Source organism: Rhamphochromis longiceps, linkage group LG16 (assembly GCF_057381845.1).
Source record: "Rhamphochromis longiceps isolate RC_006_pf linkage group LG16, R_longiceps_female_GT1.1, whole genome shotgun sequence".
NCBI classification, from domain to species: Eukaryota; Metazoa; Chordata; class Actinopteri; order Cichliformes; family Cichlidae; genus Rhamphochromis; species Rhamphochromis longiceps.
The window spans coordinates 39,625,006-39,643,080 of NC_140572.1; the positions used below are offsets into that span (position 1 = coordinate 39,625,006).

An 18,075-nucleotide genomic window follows, 5' to 3' on the forward strand; every position below is an offset into this window, starting at 1 on the left:
TGATGTTGATGGTTTTTCCACAAACCAGCAGAGACTGATTCATGAGAAAACCTCAGAAATCTCCTGCTTGTTCGAGCCAAACATCAGCATGAAAGTCTGAAACGGCTCCAGACTTCAGACACAGACAGACGGCAAGAGAAAAAGGCTGCGAGGTTGACCTGAGAGCTGCTGCTCTGAACGAGCTTCAGTCAGACGTGAACATGAAGCAGAGCGGTGCTCTTCATCATCAGAGAGCCTCAGACAAGCGTTCCTGTCATGGACAGACCTCTGGGCTTCGTTCAGAAACACAGGCCACAGCTTTTCTCTTCCACCAAAGGACAATCGGCCGCTCTCTCACTTCATTTTATTGAAACGTCAGCTTTCATTTACTAAAAATATATTTTTCTTCTAATGACCAGAACAGCATGTGGAAGGTCAGATTTCTGTTCAGAGAGGCGATGCAGATTCACAGCACCGTCACCTCCACCCACTCCAGAGAAAGCCTGATTACTTGCCCTAACCCTTTCAGCCCTGATACTGATACATGTACAAATACTGATGCTGATAAAGGTACAGGCACACATACAGATACGGATAAAGGTCCTGATACAGATTAAATACAGTCAGGTCCATAAATATTTGGACACAGACAACTGTTTTTGGTTCTGTGCATCAACACAATACATTTTAAACGAAACAGCTCAGATGCAGAGCTTCAGCTTTAACTCAGTGGGTTGGACAAAAAGATTGGATTAAAATGTGAGGAACTAAAGTATGTTTAACACAATCCCTTCATTCCCACACAGATTCAATAAGTGATAATGAAGTGTTCATTTCTAATACGCTGTTGAAAACCCTTTGCTGGGTTTGCTGACGGTCTTAAACTCACAGACATCACCAGATGCTGGTTTCCTTCTCTCTCTCAGGCCTTTACTGCAGCAGCTTTCAGCTCCTGTGTGTTTGTGGGTCTTTTTGACCAAAGTTTAGTCTCGAACAACTGAAATGCTCAGTTGGGTGAAGGTCAGGTGACTGACTTGGCCACAGATAAGGATGTAATGAAGAAATTCCCCACACCTGTCCATGAAATAGCCTTTGAGTCAACTGTCCAATTACTTTTGGCCCACTTAAGAAGAGGGTTGCACACGTTAAGGAGCTGAAACTCCTAAACCCTTCACCCAGTCTGAACGTGGTTACCCTCGATCGAAAGCTGAGAGTCTAACCATCATATCCACGTCTATTATATAACTATAACTGGAATATGACTCAGTAAACAGGTCACAACACAAAACTTGTCAGTGTCCATATATATATGGACCTAACTGAACAGATACTGATGCAGGACGACTCCTTCACTCTCCTCCTGAGGAGGTTCATCCGTGAACATTCAACACTGAACAGCTACACACAGAGCAGTAAACTCACCCCGATCACTTTCCAGCTCCTAATCTTTGTGTGGATGGTTTTCTTCTTTTTAGGCAGCCAGATGTTCAGAGTCCAGCTGTGGGTGTCGGTGAAGGTTCAGACGTGTCAGCAGGTGAGATAGCAGATGGAAACGTCATTAAAGCGATGATAAGAGGCGATATGGTAGGCTCTGAGTCTGCTTTTGTTCATATCTGCAGACTCACTGATAGATCACTCTGAGGTGTTAGAGTCTACGGAGAGAGATTCAGTTTTCCTTCAACATAACACAAGATAAGCTAAGATTCTTTTTCAGCAGCTGAAACTAAAACACAACCTAAAGCTGTATAAAGTTCAAATGTCTGACTCAGGCACACAGAGCTCTGTGATGGATCGAAACCTGTACAGGTGTACCCATCTCTCACCCTATGAGACCTGTGATAGGCTCCGCCCACACCATGACCCTGGACTGTAATGAAAATGAACAGACTCTGCTCACCCAGCAGGAGAGGATGCCATCCCATAATAACCACCAGCCTGCTGACATGTTTGAAGCTTCAGCGTCTGTGAAGCCAAAATAAATCCCTCTGTATGAAAATGTGATCCTTAAACAAACTGATCAGAGATCACAGATTTATTCACGTCACTTTTATTTACATCACAACCACAGGCTGAATCGTATCCATCCACTGGATCCTGATCACTGATTCATTGATCTCATTCAATGATTTTAATGACAGCTTCACCTGTAAACGATGAATCAAATCTACAGTATGACAGAGTGGAGTACACAGGAAGCAACAGAACACAGAAACAGCAGCGGTTTTAGATACGGGCGACACGGGCGGTTTGCCCGGGGCGGCATCACGGGCATCGGCAAAAAAAGAAAAAAATGCTCCGATAAAAAAAAGCTATGATACCGGACACAGCTACTTCTTCTTCTTCTTCTTCGGGGTTTAACGGCAGCTGGCATCCTTGTACATGCAGTGCTGCCATCTTCTGTTTCAGTCCGTTATTACACTCTTAAATCCTGCTACTTATTCCTTTATCCTACTACTAGCTCACAAAAGATTAGATCTTTTGTGATCTTACAAAGCTTCAAACGACGCGTCGACTATTAAATCAGTCGTCGACCATTTTGATAGTCGACTAGTCGTGACTAGTCGACTAGTCGTGACTAGTCGACTAATCGTGACTAGTCGTGGCAGCCCTAGTATGCACGCTGTCCTCAACAGCCATACTGAAACTGTCACAGTTCCAACGTCAGTAGGAAACACAGCCAGATAAACTTTTCAGGACAAACGAGACACAAAAGGAATTTTACTGGAAAGCAAAGATTGTTTCAGGACCTACAAGTTTAAAAGATTAAACCAGCAGCTCCAGGGAAGGTGACACAGATGCCTGTGAGAAGAACACCACTAAACCACTTCATACTGGGAGCTGAGGGATCAGGAGCTCATACCCAGGAAAATATGATTTTAACCCCATCCTGCAACAACACAAGTAACAGTGAAGAAAAGAAAACTTTGCATTTTCATCTCATGTTCCAATTACAACTTAGATGTGACAAAATAGGTTTTAAGATCAGGTGTAGAGGTCAGTTTGTTTTATAAATGATTTAGATCATTTCATTACAGATCATGAAACTAAAATAGACTTTGTTTAAGAGAGTGAAGAAGAAACACCCAGTGCATCATGGGAATCCCCGGCAGCCTACGTCTATTGCAGCATAACTAAGGGAGGATTCAGGGTCACCTGGTCCAGCCCTAACTATATGCTTTAGCAAAAAGGAAATTTGAAGCCTGATCTTGAAAGTAGAGATAGTGTCTGTCTCCTGGATCCAAACTGGTTCCACAGAAGAGGGGCCTGAAAACTGAAGGCTCTGCCTCACGTCTCAAAATAAAGTTTTTCTGGTTCTGAGTAAAACCCTGAAACTTCCTGTTTTGCTGAAGTTCTGCATTTCTGTGTTTTCAGCGAGGATGTGGTTAAAAGTGTTTGTTTTTTTGTCAGTAGCCTGTAAAAAAACATGTGATGTGACAGCTGACCTTTAGTCTGAGAGCCGGACCAAAAGAACAGCCCAGCAGAACAAAACATCATCGAGATGCACAAAATAAATAAAGGAGGGTTCAAATGATTCATAAATGCAGCTGAAGTGTGCGTCCACGCAGTGACTGATGGGAAAACAAGTTCAACTGGAGCGCCTCCTGCTGGCCTCAACGGCCCGTGTACAGGTAGCACTGGGGCCTCAGGGTGGCGCTACAGGGCTTTGAAATGAGGCCTGGCTGAGGAGTCGTCTTTGTCAGAGGCAAAATCAACTTGGTTGGCAACAGTTGCTCGAACAGATGTGTGGTAGACTTGCTTTTCAGGAGCTGCTACCGACAAACCAGCAAATAAACATCAAATATTTCCTCCCTGACATTTGTGAGCTTCCCTCAAACACACTCCGTCAGTCTTGTTGCTGCTGAACAATAAAATATTCAAAAAGTTTACCTGGTGATGTTCTCTCGCACGATCGCAGAAACACCAAACGACTGACACCACGCCGATGCAGTTCACAGGACAGAGCAAACGATCTGGAGAATCTTGTCGTTGTTATCGTTCCCCTCGCACGTGTTATTACTGCGATTTCAGCGTTTTCGCTTCACAACTAAAGCGTGCAGTTTACTTTGTGAGCACTCAAATGGAGTCCTGAAAAGCAAGTCTACCACACATCTGTTTGACCAACGCCACTTGATCTGGAACACCAGCAGCCAAGTTTGAGTCTGATTTAAAACGATGTTTCACGTGTTTCTGTAGCGAAGAACAATCAGAAGCATTTCATCCGTCACAAAGACTTTTATTAGAAATAAATCAGAGTATTTACAGTGTTCACACTTCTTCATCATAAGTTCTGCTGGACGGCCCGAATCCTGCCTGATGGAGATCCAAGGTGAACCCGCTGGAAACAGCAGAGGACGGCGAGGTCTCACAGCAGCTGGTGGCAAACCCAAGCCAACCTCATCCCCACATCAGTTATTACTACACCCAAACACACAGCCTGCAGGGCTACACCTTCACATGTAGTTATGTTGTAATCCAGTTACTGAACACGTAATTGAACTGGGCTACGAAGACAGAGCAGTAAAAGACCCAGACTGTCTCAGTACAGCCCAGCATCGGGTCACCTGGTTCCTACGAGCAGGAGCAGCAGAGGCTTCGGTTAACCTCCGACCATTAAAACCATTAAAAAACCAGTAGAAAGCAAAACATTTACATTGACATGAATAAACTATTAAAGTATAAACAGCAGCCTGTGACAGTGGGAACAGCTTCACCTGTTCTTGCTCGTCTTCATCACTTCACTGCTGCAGAGTTCACAGCTCTAAAACCTCACAGTCAGAGGCCGATTCTCAGAGTCTTTAAAGTGCATCCCACCCCCTCCTGCGCCTCCTAGCCCCCATCCTGTGAGGTATCAGGCTGAGTGCTGCACCCTCCTTCCTCCTCAGTCCTGTGGTCTGCTACGATGCTGACGTGGTCGCAGTGCTCAGAGGGCAGCGAGACTGGGTAGATGGAGTTGGGATCATTCAGCAGCAGAGACTGAGGGGGCGGGGCAGAAAGGTCAGTGTTAGATTAAAGAACACACACACGCACACACACACACACACACACACACACACACACACACACACACACACACACACCTCTTTAAAGTGTGGCGGCAGCACGACTTCTGGGCACAGGAACTTGGAGATTTGTTTCCAGTAGACCACCAGAGTCACCACCAGAGCCACCACCGTGGCCATGACCACAAACGCCACCACGGCCGCCACCCACGGAGCTGCATCCACTGTAAGAAAACCACACAGCAGCAGGTGAGCCCATCAGCGACACCTTGAGCGATTGTGACGGCTGTGTGACGGCGGTGCCTACCGTCACCGGTGCGCTCACAGACGACGTCGCTGTACTCGCTCGGTCTGGGGTTCATGTTGGTGATGATTTGGACCTGGACGCAGTATTCGCTCAGCGGGTCCAGGTCACTAAGAACCACTCGGTCCTGCATCATGTCACTCATTGTTTCTACCTGTAGGAGGCAGCAGAGGAGCTCAGCTGATTTCACTGTTTTCACTCTTTGAATTTTTAAAAGTTACAGTTAGGGATGCACCGATACTGGTATCGGTGCATCCCTAGTTACAGTGTGTAAAACATCATCACTAGCTGTCAGCAGTTTCTTACCCCTCACACTTTAAGTGCGTAGCTCTAACTACGGTGGCTGCTGTAGGACAAACATGCTTCTATGAGAGATCAAACACATGAAATTTGGACTGTACATCATAACGGTTGTGGCCGTATTCCTGCTACTGTTTGGACCGCGTCCACCTCCAAGCCTGTGGAAGGCTGTCAGTGCTGTTTACCTCAGCTGTCACTGGTGGGCGAGACGCCGCCACCTTTATTTAATCTGAAAGAGGCTGTGAAGCTCTGTGACAGGAGGCCAGTGCAAGTCAGGGAAGCTCAGCCATGAGTTGTTGAGCTTATGCTTAAGTGTCCTTAGCAATGCTGTTTCTGCTGCTTTTAGCTGGTTTAATGAAACTTTATTGTGCATCTAACATTGTTGCACCCAGACGCTTTGTGAACAAACTCTCGTGTGATATGAGAACGTAATCAAACTGTTTATCAGAGGGAAAGTGTGATTTTAGGACACTGGAGCCTGATATTAGCTGGCATAATGTTAGCTTCTAATAATATTAGAAGCTAAAACTACAAACCGGCGTTCCCACCTCTTCCTTCGAGCTGCTCTTCCAGTAGGTGATGTTATAGGTGGCCGAGGTGTACGTCTCCCTCAGTTCTGACTGCTTGAACACTGGGTCTTTAATGCTGACTTCCAAAGATGTCCCAGTGACATGAAGAGTCACATCAGGTGGACCGATGAAGGCTGAGGGGGACAGATGTGGAGAGACGTTTTTATTGGACAAAATCAAAGCTGCAGCTTCTCTAACAGTCCACTCCATCTGCTACAGCTCTGTCATGCCAGTGTGCTTGGAGCTGGGGAGGTTCCCACCATGACGGCAGACGGTTTCACTGAGGACACAGACAGAAACACAGAAACCAGGATTTCACTCTGACTGGACTGAAGTCAGCGACGGCGAGAGCTCTGACGAGCGAGACGCTGAAAAGCTCGCTCACGGTTTCATTTCTGATCGTCTTCAGCTCAGCGAGGCTCTTCAGACGTCCCCTGCTGAAGCAGTCATTGCATAACTGCAGACTCCCCACACAGCTGCTGCCACAGTCTGAACCGGAGCTGAAGGGGACCATCCTGATCTCAGGAAGCTTCTCTGAGAGCCACCAAATGGTCTCATTCACCAATCTTTCATTTTACCTCCCAAAACTTGTTCTGTTAGATCAATGATGACATTACACGAGGGAAAATAACCTTAATCATCTACAAGTCAGCTGTGAGGGTTATTATCTGCTGCCTTATAATTGTCAGCTGGCTTTTTAGCCTCTTCCTTTGTAAATACCAGACGACAGAGGGGAAAGTCTTGGCCTGGAAATCCACTAACATGGAAGCTTGGAACAAAACTGAGCAGCCGATGGGAGTTAGAGCAACATTTCCCACTGTGGAGCACATGTGGCACAACTGGAAAAGCTTCAGCTCTGTCCAGTAGAAGTGGCCAACGAGAGGATACCAAAAGCTCCCAGAAGCAAAGGTCTTGCTTTGTGCCTGCAGATTTCATAGTTTCAAATGCAGATAACTGCAGGGGTTAGATCCCCTCTCCAATCACTATGGGCTGGTTTTTTAGCACAGAGCTAAAATTTCCACCCGAGTGCCAAACGGGCAAAAGTTTCAGTGGGATAAACGACACCCATCAGCTCGTCATCGGCTAATAGTCGGTTTTCCTCTCTGTGTCACGCTACTGGATCAGAGACAAACGAGCTCGGCACATATGACGAGATTCACTTACTGTGTCTGTCCATGTCAATGACGTTACTCTCCACCCAGCTGGAGCTCTCGGCCCCCCGATGCGCCCGCACTCTGCCCGTGTAACTCCCGTGCACGGTGATGGAGGAGGAGGTGAACTCACATTTGAGGGCTGATGTGTTTGTGCAGCCATTGTTGTATCCAGTTGCTAAGCTTCTGTAACAGAGAAACACAGCGATGGCGTCACAGGTGTGACTTCAGACAGATGTTCTCCTCTCGGGAACACGACCGCTGTTCAAGAAGATCTCACGACTTTATCCTGCAGGACGTGTGACGGCACGAAGCAAAGAAACTAACGCTCACACGAGCTGGCGGTGCTGGTTACATCAAAGCTGGAACGCCACGTTCACCGTTTGTGCATCGGGACAGAAAAGCGTGCGTTTGCTTTCTAACGAGTCAGTCGAGTGGAGGCGTTTCCCAGAACAGAGACGCTGCAGATAAGAGGACGTTTCTGTTGTGTGAACACCTGGACCGCAACAATAACAGCTTCGATTTCACCACGGTCCTCACAAACCACACCACACATATTAAAATGGCTTCAGTGGGCCGGAGAGCAGGAGAAAGGCAGGTGCTGTTCTTCCTGTAAGTGATCTGATTGCAGCTTTTCAGAAATGTGGAACAGCAGGACTGATGGTGCAGATATCACAGATTCATATGCAAAGCAGGACTAAACCGGTCTGCAGTCACTGCGCTGTCCTCACCGTTTCAGAGCACGTGCATACTGTTTTTAAATAATCATTAAGGATCATCTGAAAACGCACAAAGGGAGCACATCGAGTGCTGACACTGACACCGCTTTAGAATCGTTTTTCAGAAAAGTTGGACGAGCTGCAACAAAAGGCTGGAGAAGAGTGTAAACCTCGACGTCTGCCAACTAAAGAGGAGGCCGGGTGTTTCCAGAGCGCACACAGCTGGATGGACACATCTGCATGGGCTCAGGATCATCACTGCGTCCACGCAAAGAAGACCCGGGAACGCCGCCGGCTTGCCTGAGCCGGGCACAGATGGAAGGCTGTGCCCTGACCAATCAGATGCTGAGATTATGTTTGGACATGACGGCGGTTGTGTCGGTTCCACAAACGCACCGCAGTTTAATCTGTTCATCTGAACATGACTCCGCCTCCTGACTTCTGCCTGAACGCACGTCTTCATCAGATCGACCTCATAAAGCCGAGATCTGACAGCGCAGGGAGGAGGGGCTGAGGTCGGAGGTCAACACCCACAAAGAAGCGAAGATGTTCCTGTGACGGTTTTACTCGACATCTCAACAGGAGAGAAAAAACACGACTAATCCACGAGTCTGCAAACACACTGTTCATCAGCGCACGGCGTTCTACAGAATAACCGCCGCACCTCTGCATCCAGGTAAATCCAGGTGTGATGGAAGGTTTACTCAGCGCTGAGTTTTAAATGTTTGTTCCTACAGAAAGACATCAGGTTCAAATTTATACTGCCTGCAGGAAAAACTCCTGATGCTGGACACGAGGGCACATTTATACAGACTCATGAAATCCGTTCTTCTTAGAATGATCTCTCCCAGAACAACAGCTGGAACTCACCGTTCCCCCGCTCTTGGATGAGTAACTTTTGTGACTTTGTGATTCCATAACTGCGTTTGTACTTCTTCTTTGGACACGGCTGTTTCAGTCTCCTCATCGCGAGGCACCATCAGCGCTTCACCTGGAGGTACAGGTGCTTCCTCATGCAGGGATGGCGGCGCGTCAGTTTGCAGATAATGAGCTTTTTGCAGGAGCCCAATCGGACACAGACATGGTGGGAAGAGTTGAATAGGGTGGCGTTTCATAATCTGACGGTAATGGGCTTGTCGTGGGGGTCAGGTTTGCTCGCACGCGTGAGTACATCAAGGTAGGCGGGTCTTCTCAGGGGCGGTCTGTGGATCTGCCACATCGGATTTCATTAGTTCACATTCTGCATGGATTATCTTACTGACAGTTTATCCAACTTCCTCTATGTGGCCTGAACAGAGTACATCCTGCGCTCACAGGCTTTATTGCAGTCACTGTTCCTTCAGTCCATGCAGACCCTGGGAAAAGGCTCGCGCCTTACTTGGGACAAATCCCAGCAGGACCTGAAGCTCTGCAGCATCGCTGAACCGAAGGGTTTCATAGGAGAAAGCATCAGCGGATGTTTTATTGCTGCAGCCTTTCATTTTTTATTTTGGCAGGAGTGAGCAAACGTGCACTCATTCTGTATGATGTCAGTAGTTTATAAAGATCTAGGAATATTTTAACTTTCCACGTATTCCCAAGCCAGTGTCCTGCAGGTAAAACTTCTTCATAATACTTTATGAACTGTCCAGAATGGAGCCTCTGGTGGGCCGGTGCTGGTCCCCAGGCCTCATGTTTGGCATCCCTGATTCAGAGAGCAACTAAAAATATGACAAAGCGAAGTGTGACCTGCTCCCAAACACTGAGGTGATCGGACTCTTCGGAGGAAGAATAACGTCCATTTCTGAGCCCAGCTGCTCTGGAATCTTTGATTTTCCACTGACAGCGACGAGTAAGACCCAAAGATTAAGTTTCCTTTTCTAGCTCGCAGTGTGATTAGGGGTGGGTTTTTATAATCGATTCATCGATTAAAATCGATTCTGGCTTGGATAACGTAAAATCGATTCATTAAAATCCTGAATCGATTTTTTTATGTAAATTTATTTTGCCCGAAATGCCAGAATCTCAGGTGAAATCTCACAAAATTTCAAGAACCACCAAACAGCTAAGAGAGTAAATGAGAGCAGGAACACGGATTCTGCACAAAGACTTAAACACACAGCGCGACCCGCGGATCAGAATCAGTGAGATGTCGCCTTTCTCACGGTCGGGGCTGAAAGCCGACAGCTCGCTGATTCTGATTCGGCGGGTCCGTGTGTTCACGCCCTTTATGCGCTGATTCTAAAGCTGTTAGTTTGATGTCTCTCCAAACAATATTGACCGAACCAGCAGCAAAAGAAGATCCAAACTACGCTTCACATAAACATCGTCATGGATTCACTCTGACTTTTACTGTTTTGCTTCGACCACGATGCACAGCTCTCTCTCTCTCTCCCTCTCTCTCTCAGTATACTTCAAGAACAGTTTCCCGTCTAAAAATCTGTTTTCTTCATTATTCGCTTACTTGTTACGCACAAGACTACCGTTGTTTACAGCGCTGTCGGCCGACTTTCTTTTTTTTTTGTTTTATATACTTCCGAAAAGAAAACCTAATTTCTGCCGTTCAATACTGAACAAATTAAAACTTTTTGAAATTATGCAAAATGCTGTGTCTCTAATAAAACCGCTGTAACTTCAGATTACAATCATGTGTTGATTAATGGTTTTCTTTCGTTTTTGATGTACTGCAGAATATTTTTATAAAATCCCAGAACAGGAAAATCACCTTCATGTTTTTCTGTGTTTTATCCTCAGCTACTTTGACACAAAGGCCTCTGCTGTGATGCTCACACCTGTGATAAAGTCTTGCGTGTGTCAGCTTCCTTTTTATAGATACAAAAATATGTAAATGTACTGATCTGAATTATAATATTTCTGACTGTCAAAATTTCCCATATTCAAATTGAATAGAATCGAATTAAATCGAATCGTGGATCGAATCGATTCGGGACCTTGTGAATCGGAATTGAATCGATTCTAGAAATCAGTGACGATACCCAGCCCTAAGTGTGATGATCGCACTCGCCCTCCTGAAGGTAAACATTCAAACTGAAAGTGACTCAGTTCTCTGACACTAAACTGCGATCACCTGAAGCTGTCACACCCGCCGGTGACTCACCTGTACTCGGCCGTGTAGGTCAGAACATCGGTCGTCCCTTCAGGTGGATCCCACCTGAGCACCAGGTCCATGTTGTAGGACGTCAGTCGGACGTGGGTGGGTGCGCTGAGCCCTCCTGAGCCGGCTGAGCACAAACACAAAGACATGAGCGCTGTTCGCTGACACTAAAACACACTGCTGTCTCTTGTGCTGGGGTCAAAGTTCACCTGTCTGACTGAGTAAACAGCAGACTGTGCTCTGGGTTTCAGCTCACAGCTTTAGTTTAAACACTCGTCACTAGCTGAGCTTTCTTTTTGAGCTCCAGACGCTCTGCGCTGCCTTTCCCTCCGTCAGACCGCCTCCTCCTCCTCACCTGCCCTCAAAGTAAAGGTGTGCTTACCTGCGGAGCCGCACAGTGCGTAAAGCGCCAGGATGAAGGCGCACACAGAGGCTGCCATGTCCCCGGCAGGTTCGCCGCTGTCAGTGTGCTGTGATCCGGCTCCGAGTGTGTTTCCTGGTAGCTTTCACGGCAACAAGAGGCGGGGAAGTACGCGGAAGCGAAACTGGCGTGTGCGCAGAAACGAGTCCGGCTTCAAGGAATCAGAGCGCGCTGGAAAAAGTGTGGGTTCACCCAGAGCACGCGCACACGGGGTGTCACGTGCCTTTATTTATACGTGGGTTTATTTATGTGACAGCGCGCATGTCTGCTGCTTAGTCACAGGCAGACGAACCAACAGCACCGAGTTATTCCGAAACGGAACCGTAGCACTTCTCAACGTTTTCACCGACACTTACTTTTTACAGTGTGCAGTCACGTGGGCAGGTGGCAGCTTTAGGGGGCAGGGGGGTTCGGACTCGCGGTGTGTTCAAGCTGAGGCTCGGGTCAGTCTGTGGTTGAAGTCATTATGACAGTGGGCCTCATAAGGAAGGAAGGCAGGAGTGTGTGTGTGATGCTGTGAGGACCTGTTCACACACTCGTGGTGACGGAAACACACTGAAGCACAAAACATGCAGTTCCTCTGACGTCCAGTAGGGGAAGCAGCGAGCCCGTCCCCGTAGACTCCCATGTTAAAGCTTCCCAGCAGATAAGCATGTTTGCAGCACTGTTTGGTCCCTGTATTTAACTGATAACACAGCGAGCGATGACGAGTGATGGCTAAGGCCTGCTTAGAGACGTAGAAGCTACGCGGGTGCATGAGGCTCACCCACAGTGCTTTGCAGCTCTGGCTGCATGTCTCTACAACGCTGCATGAGCGGGATGGTGTTTGACTCTTCAAGAAACAAGGCCTCCAATTCAGGAGGAACAAAGCAGTCTCCACTCGACACTGGACTCCATGACTCGTGTGTGTGTTCCTGTGTGCTTTCACTGCTCTCTCAGTGTGTTTGGGATCATCGGCGTGCTGAAAAATGAAGCTGCTGCCAGTCAGATGTTTCCAGATGTTCCTGCGTGGTGGATCAGACTCTGTAATTCATCAGTTTAAGATCTCCAACAGCACTGACTGACCTGAAACCATGACACAGCCTCCACCGTGCTTCACAGATGGCTGCAGACGCTCACTGCTGGACCTCCTCCTGACCTCCTCGTACACACTGACCATGATGTGGATCCATCTCTCCATCACACCTGTTCCTCTGACCTTCAGTCCAGTTCTGGTGTCATTTTCAGCCTCAGTCTGTCCTCCTGTTTCCCTTCATTAAGAATGTCTTCATGACAGCATTTCTGAGGAGGTTTCAGTGAACTGTGGACCGTCGCTCAGGTGCTGTGTCAGGTCTGTGATGGATTTGACCAGTAAGTGTTTAAAGTTACTGGTTTTCAGGGGTGTCAAACTCAAATACAAAGTGGGCCAAAATTGAAAACTGGAACAAAATCGTGGGCTAACATTGATATTTATTGAAAAAAAACCTTCCTCCAGATATATGAATGAATCTTTTCTTATGGACTGAATATGGAACAAGCAAAGCTTAATACTAAACAACATATATATTAGCTGTATAATACCAGTAGTCCAGCTCTAATAGTAATTTGGTATGGCTTCGCGGGCCAGAGTTTGACACCTATGTTTTAGAGCATGTGCAGCGCCATCTTGTGCCAGTGCATTGTGTGACGTCACCCTCTGCCTAGTTTGGATGTTGAACTGGACAGAGAGTCAGAGAGAGGCGGCCTCATGGAGGAAGCTCATGTTGAGCCTGACGAAGAGTTTTGGGAGAGTGGCGCTGAGAGCGATGATGCAGATGTAGAAGTAACTGTCTCTCAGGATCAAAACAGCATCGCGTTCATTCATGAGCTGGGGAAGCTAATCAACAACTGACAATGAGGAAATAATGTGGGTTACAGTTGCTCCCAGAAGAAATGGTAAAAACAGCAACAGTAACAGACGAAACTCCAAACAACACATTATGTTACAGGTTTTAATATTAATGAGTCAGTGTCAGTTGTTGATTTGTCCTGTTCTCATTGTATGACGAATTATGATGGCTGTTTGGTAGCCGTTTGCATACTATGCACTCTCTCTCTCTCTCCATATGTGTGTGTGTGTGTGTGTGGGGGGGGGGGGGGGGGGGAGGGGGGGGGGCAGAGGGAGTGTTCGCCCAGGGCGCCAAACAGGCTAGGACCGCCACTGCACAGAAATACTTACTGAAGTACATTAAAGCTGCACTTCAGTAAGTATTTGAGTACATGTACTCAGTTACAATCTGTCTGACCCCTCTGAACACCATCGTTGACCTGACAGCATCGTGGGTTACAGTCAGATTCAGTGTTGGACGATCCAGGAGCACAGATCACTCAGAAGGAGGATCTGAGCTTGTTGCAGCGACAGTGAAGTAGTGATGGGATTTCCGGCTCTTTTTAGAGATCCGGCTCTTTCGGTTCGGCTCACTAAAAAGAGCCGGCTCTTTCGGCTCCGAACCGGCTCTTCAGGTTGTTTTGTTGCTTTAATTAATTTATTATTAACAATAATATAAAATTATGCACAAAAGGAATTACTAACGTAAAAACAAGTGGTTTTATTTATATATGTTTATATATAAATATATGCGGTGGCCCCTAGAGACAAAACACGTACAAACTCCAAAACACATTTCTAGCATTAACTGAACTTCCAAAGCAGAGCTACTAGATCACTTAAATTACACAATTGAAAGCATGTGTGTATTTGTGTATTTATACACAGGCACTCATATATATATTCAAATAATTTTAAAAAAAAGTTCATTTACCTGTTATTACCACACACCAAATCCGGTCGTTGGTACTTGCTGGCTTGTGTAGCCACAAGATAACAAAGGCTCAACACTGCGCCCAGCATCCTGGAGCACTTCTGTTGTCTTTTGTACGTGTTTTGAGTTTGTATATGCTTCTGAGTTTTTACGTGCTTCGGAGTTTGTACGTGTTTTTACGTGTTTTGGAGTTTTTACGTGTTTTGGAGTTTGTACATGCTTCAGAGTTCGTACGTGATTTGAAGTTTGTATGTGCTTTGTCTCTAGGGGCCACCGTAAATATACTTTTATTTATTCACTCCACATAAAATGTAATAAATAAATCATATAATACAAAAATCAACTATTCACATTTCAACTTTTAACTATTTAAATTTTCAGCTTTTTCCTTTCACAAATTAAAAGTGAAAAGAACACAAAACACTGCAAACCACAACACAATTAAATATAAATTATAATATGAAAACTAAAAGAACATGCATATTCTCTGTCATATGGACCTGCATGAATAAACTTTCTCAATCCTTTATCATCTGCAACCGAAAATAGTTGTGGATGATTACTATACCTTTCTAATGTTGTTGTCCCTGCCTCTCTTTCTCTCTCTCTGGCTCTGTTCCTGTGCTACTGAGTGTAACTACCGCCCCTCCCCCCTCTGCCCAGCGTAAAGCACAAGGCTCGCGTGCAGAGTGAAGCGGAAAAAAAGTGCGAGAGAGAGGCTGAGAGAAAGAAAAAAAAAAAAACCCACGTGACGGCTCGCGATAAGGAGCCGGCTCGCGTCGTTCACGTCAAAGAGTCGGCTCTAAGAGCCATTTCGTTCGCGAACGACCCATCACTACAGTGAAGGCTCCTCCCCCTCCTCAGAGGGAGGGGCTATCAGAGGAGACTTGTTATTGAGGAAGAGCTCAGATATCAGCTGAGCGTTAACACACACACGGACCAGAACAGCAGCTCCTGACACCGCGCATCTGAAGGATGGTGTGACTGATCATCAGCGGTGAGTCCGACAGACTCTGGCTCAGGTCTGAACCCGAGACCAGGCTTCTCACTTCCGGGTTACCTGCGGCTCTGTCAGGGTTACTCCAGGGATTAGATCGAGCCCACAGTTGAGGGCCTGGCTCTGGCTAAACTCTGGATTAACCCCGAGAGCCAAACCTGCGGCTGAGAGACAGCCCAGATTAACTCCCACCTTTAAAGATAATCTCGGTCTAATCTGAGTGCAGATGGTAAACAGCGCTGATTTGGTCTCACCTGGATTTACGTGCCAGACTTTGAACTGGTGTAAAGGAGCTTCCGGAGCGCCTGAACACAGCGACAGTCTTTCTTCAGCGATCAGTGAAAATTAAAGAAAGAAATAAGTAATGAAAAGATGACTTAAAACCAAACCTGTCAGCGTGAACCGTGTAACGTGTCGTTTCTTTAGTTCCGTGTGTGTGGAGACATTTTTCACTGTGTTGGTTTCTCGTGTGTGGCCGCTGCGGCTCTTTACATTATGAACGATGGTCTCTGTTTGCTTCAGCATGTTCATTGATGCCGACCGGAAGCTAAACAGGATTTCATAATAATAATAATAATGATAATAGAAGCTGGGATTATTTTAGCTGTCAGATTAAGGAGCAGTGGCTGGGACCCACATTCATTCTCTGGATTCCTCTGAAGCCAAACCGGCCGAGCGAGACGGTCACGAGCCTGCATCCGGTTTCAGACTCTGACACCATCATCGCGGGGTTCCCACAGCCGGAGCTCCAGATGCAAACGAGCCCGTTAAGCCTGAACCATCAGATAATTACCACAAGATAAGATAAGGACTCTTTACTGTCATTGCACAGTCAGGCATAGTACAGCAGTACAATGGAAAAACTCCCCCGTCGGCACTACGTACAACACCACGCAGTAACTTAAGTTAGTAATAAAATGTAGAATAAGTGTATTGCACACTGTTATTACTGCACTTTGTTATAAATATCAATATTATTATTGTTGTTACCCCCCAAAAAGTGCCAATCAGGTCAGCTTCTGACAAAGACATGAACGGACTGTTAATTTGCATTTATGAGATGTAATCAGCATTTCCTGCACCGGCAGGATAATTCAGGGTTAGGGGTCAAACTCGGGGACGGTGTGGCGGTGTCAGAGCCTGCTGGCTCAGATATGATTTCAGTTAAGTCTGATCCTAAGTCCCGATGTTCTCGGGGAATGGGACTCACGGTGGGTCCGTTAACTCACTCGAGTTCATGTCGTTCTGTTTGCAGCCTGTCGGTACGTGGCGAGGAAGATCCGGGCTGCGGCGCGAGGAGAGGAGCAGCCGGAGAAGCCGAGCACCGCGGGATGCAAGCAGGCTAAATGTGAGTGTGGTCAGTGTCCTCCAGTGATGTATCGGTGTCAGTCGACCTCAGAGGACAAAGAGGTGACGCTCAGGTTCGGTCAGAGATCCTCTGCAGACTCGCCTCAGACTCTGTTTACTGTGAGAAAGCGGCGCTCAGAGCTGCAGCTGCGGTGAGAAGGATGTGGTGAAGCTCTCGCAGCTGTTTTAGACTGTCCTCTTTTCTCCACGCCGCCGTGGCCAACGAGGCGCCTCTGCAGCGCTGACAGAGGAAATCAAGAGAGCCTGGTGAGAGCGTTCGCACAGAAACTTCACCACAGAAACAGAAACACTCTGGGCAGCTCACCTGAACAGAAGCTGTATTTAAACCCTGCGGTGCGCCTCACTGCAGAGGAAACCCCGTCTGCGCTCACAGACGCTCTTTGGTGCGTCATGTGGACGTTTGAGGTTTGGACCAGCAGCTCCAGTCCTGCAGTCCTCGCCGCTCCGTGTCTACGTGACACGACTCCCAGAGGGGCAACCTGTGTGGGGAGCTTCGACTCCACTTCAGCAGAACCGCGACCTTTGACCTGCAGACACAAAGAAACGCCTGTTTCTGTGCTGTGGAGCTGCAGAGCCGACACTCGGCGCTTTTGTGAGTCTGATGGCGACTGAGCAGCAGAATCACCGGGACCCAGAGACAAACGGTCCAGCACAGGAGCAGAGCTGGACTCACCTGAGCACACCTGTGTGAGGAGAACAGAGACATCAGAGCTCCGACTGCGTGAAGCTGGAGGAGCTTCAGGCTGACGTTTTTACAGAATAAAAGCCTCTAAAGTTAGAACAGTGTCAGACAGGAAGTTCTTCCATTTTAAATAAACTCTTTCCTGTTCTCCATCTCTCTCTGTCTCCGCAGCTCGCAAGGGCGACAGGATGAGCAGCGAACCCGCCCTGATGACCCCGCCCACAGAGCAGGACGTCGACGTGCTGCCGAAGGAGAACTGCGGGTCCTGAAAGTAAGCCGAGAGCTGGAGGGCAGGGAGGTCCAAAAAGCATCCCAATCAGACGCCGTGCCAAATCAGACGCTGACTCTGACCTCGACCTCTTCCTGCTTCCGGCTCTCGGCGCTCTTTCGGCTCCTCCTTCCTCACGTCTCGGAGCGTCAGCAGAGAGGATGAAAGGCTGCTCACCAATTCCCCGCTCGAGGACCTGAGCAGCCCTGATGACCGTGGCGGTCTCTGCTGACGGGGCTCTCACGCCAACCGCGCTTCTTTCTGTTGTTGCTTTAATAAAAACCGTTTTAAACCTGAGCCGAGTCTTTGTGTCCCAGTGAGACGCCGCACAAACAAACAGCAGCTGGCACAGCGAACCTTCACGATGCAGCTACTCTAGCTTCACAAGCTTTACAGCAACGGTGGCAAACATACGGCCCGTGGGCCAGAAGCGTCCACCCAGA

General features: G+C 47.4%; 1 protein-coding gene and 1 long non-coding RNA gene across 3 annotated transcripts; one reads left to right on the forward strand and one right to left on the reverse strand.

The window, feature by feature from the left end:
- Positions 1-4,202: 4,202 nt before the first annotated feature.
- On the reverse strand, positions 4,203-15,964 carry LOC146651691 (interleukin-10 receptor subunit beta-like). Of its 2 annotated transcripts, none has more exons than XM_085384769.1 (7): positions 15,704-15,964; positions 11,120-11,243; positions 7,317-7,489; positions 6,132-6,286; positions 5,287-5,437; positions 5,058-5,203; positions 4,203-4,953 (listed from the first exon to the last, which is right to left on the reverse strand). In XM_085384769.1, exons 1-7 carry the CDS (start codon positions 15,843-15,845, stop codon positions 4,807-4,809), a joined length of 1,038 nt encoding a protein of 345 aa, XP_085240895.1. In that variant the 5' UTR covers positions 15,846-15,964; the 3' UTR covers positions 4,203-4,806. The 2 variants fall into 2 exon arrangements, with proteins under 2 accessions (XP_085240895.1, XP_085240896.1); XM_085384770.1 differs by lacking the exon at positions 15,704-15,964 and adding an exon at positions 11,499-12,480.
- On the forward strand, positions 15,163-17,929 carry LOC146651692 (uncharacterized). The gene is made up of 3 exons (XR_014907920.1): positions 15,163-15,314; positions 16,570-16,662; positions 17,536-17,929. It is a non-coding gene; the product is annotated as an uncharacterized LOC146651692 (long non-coding RNA).
- The last annotated feature ends 146 nt before the right edge of the window (positions 17,930-18,075 follow it).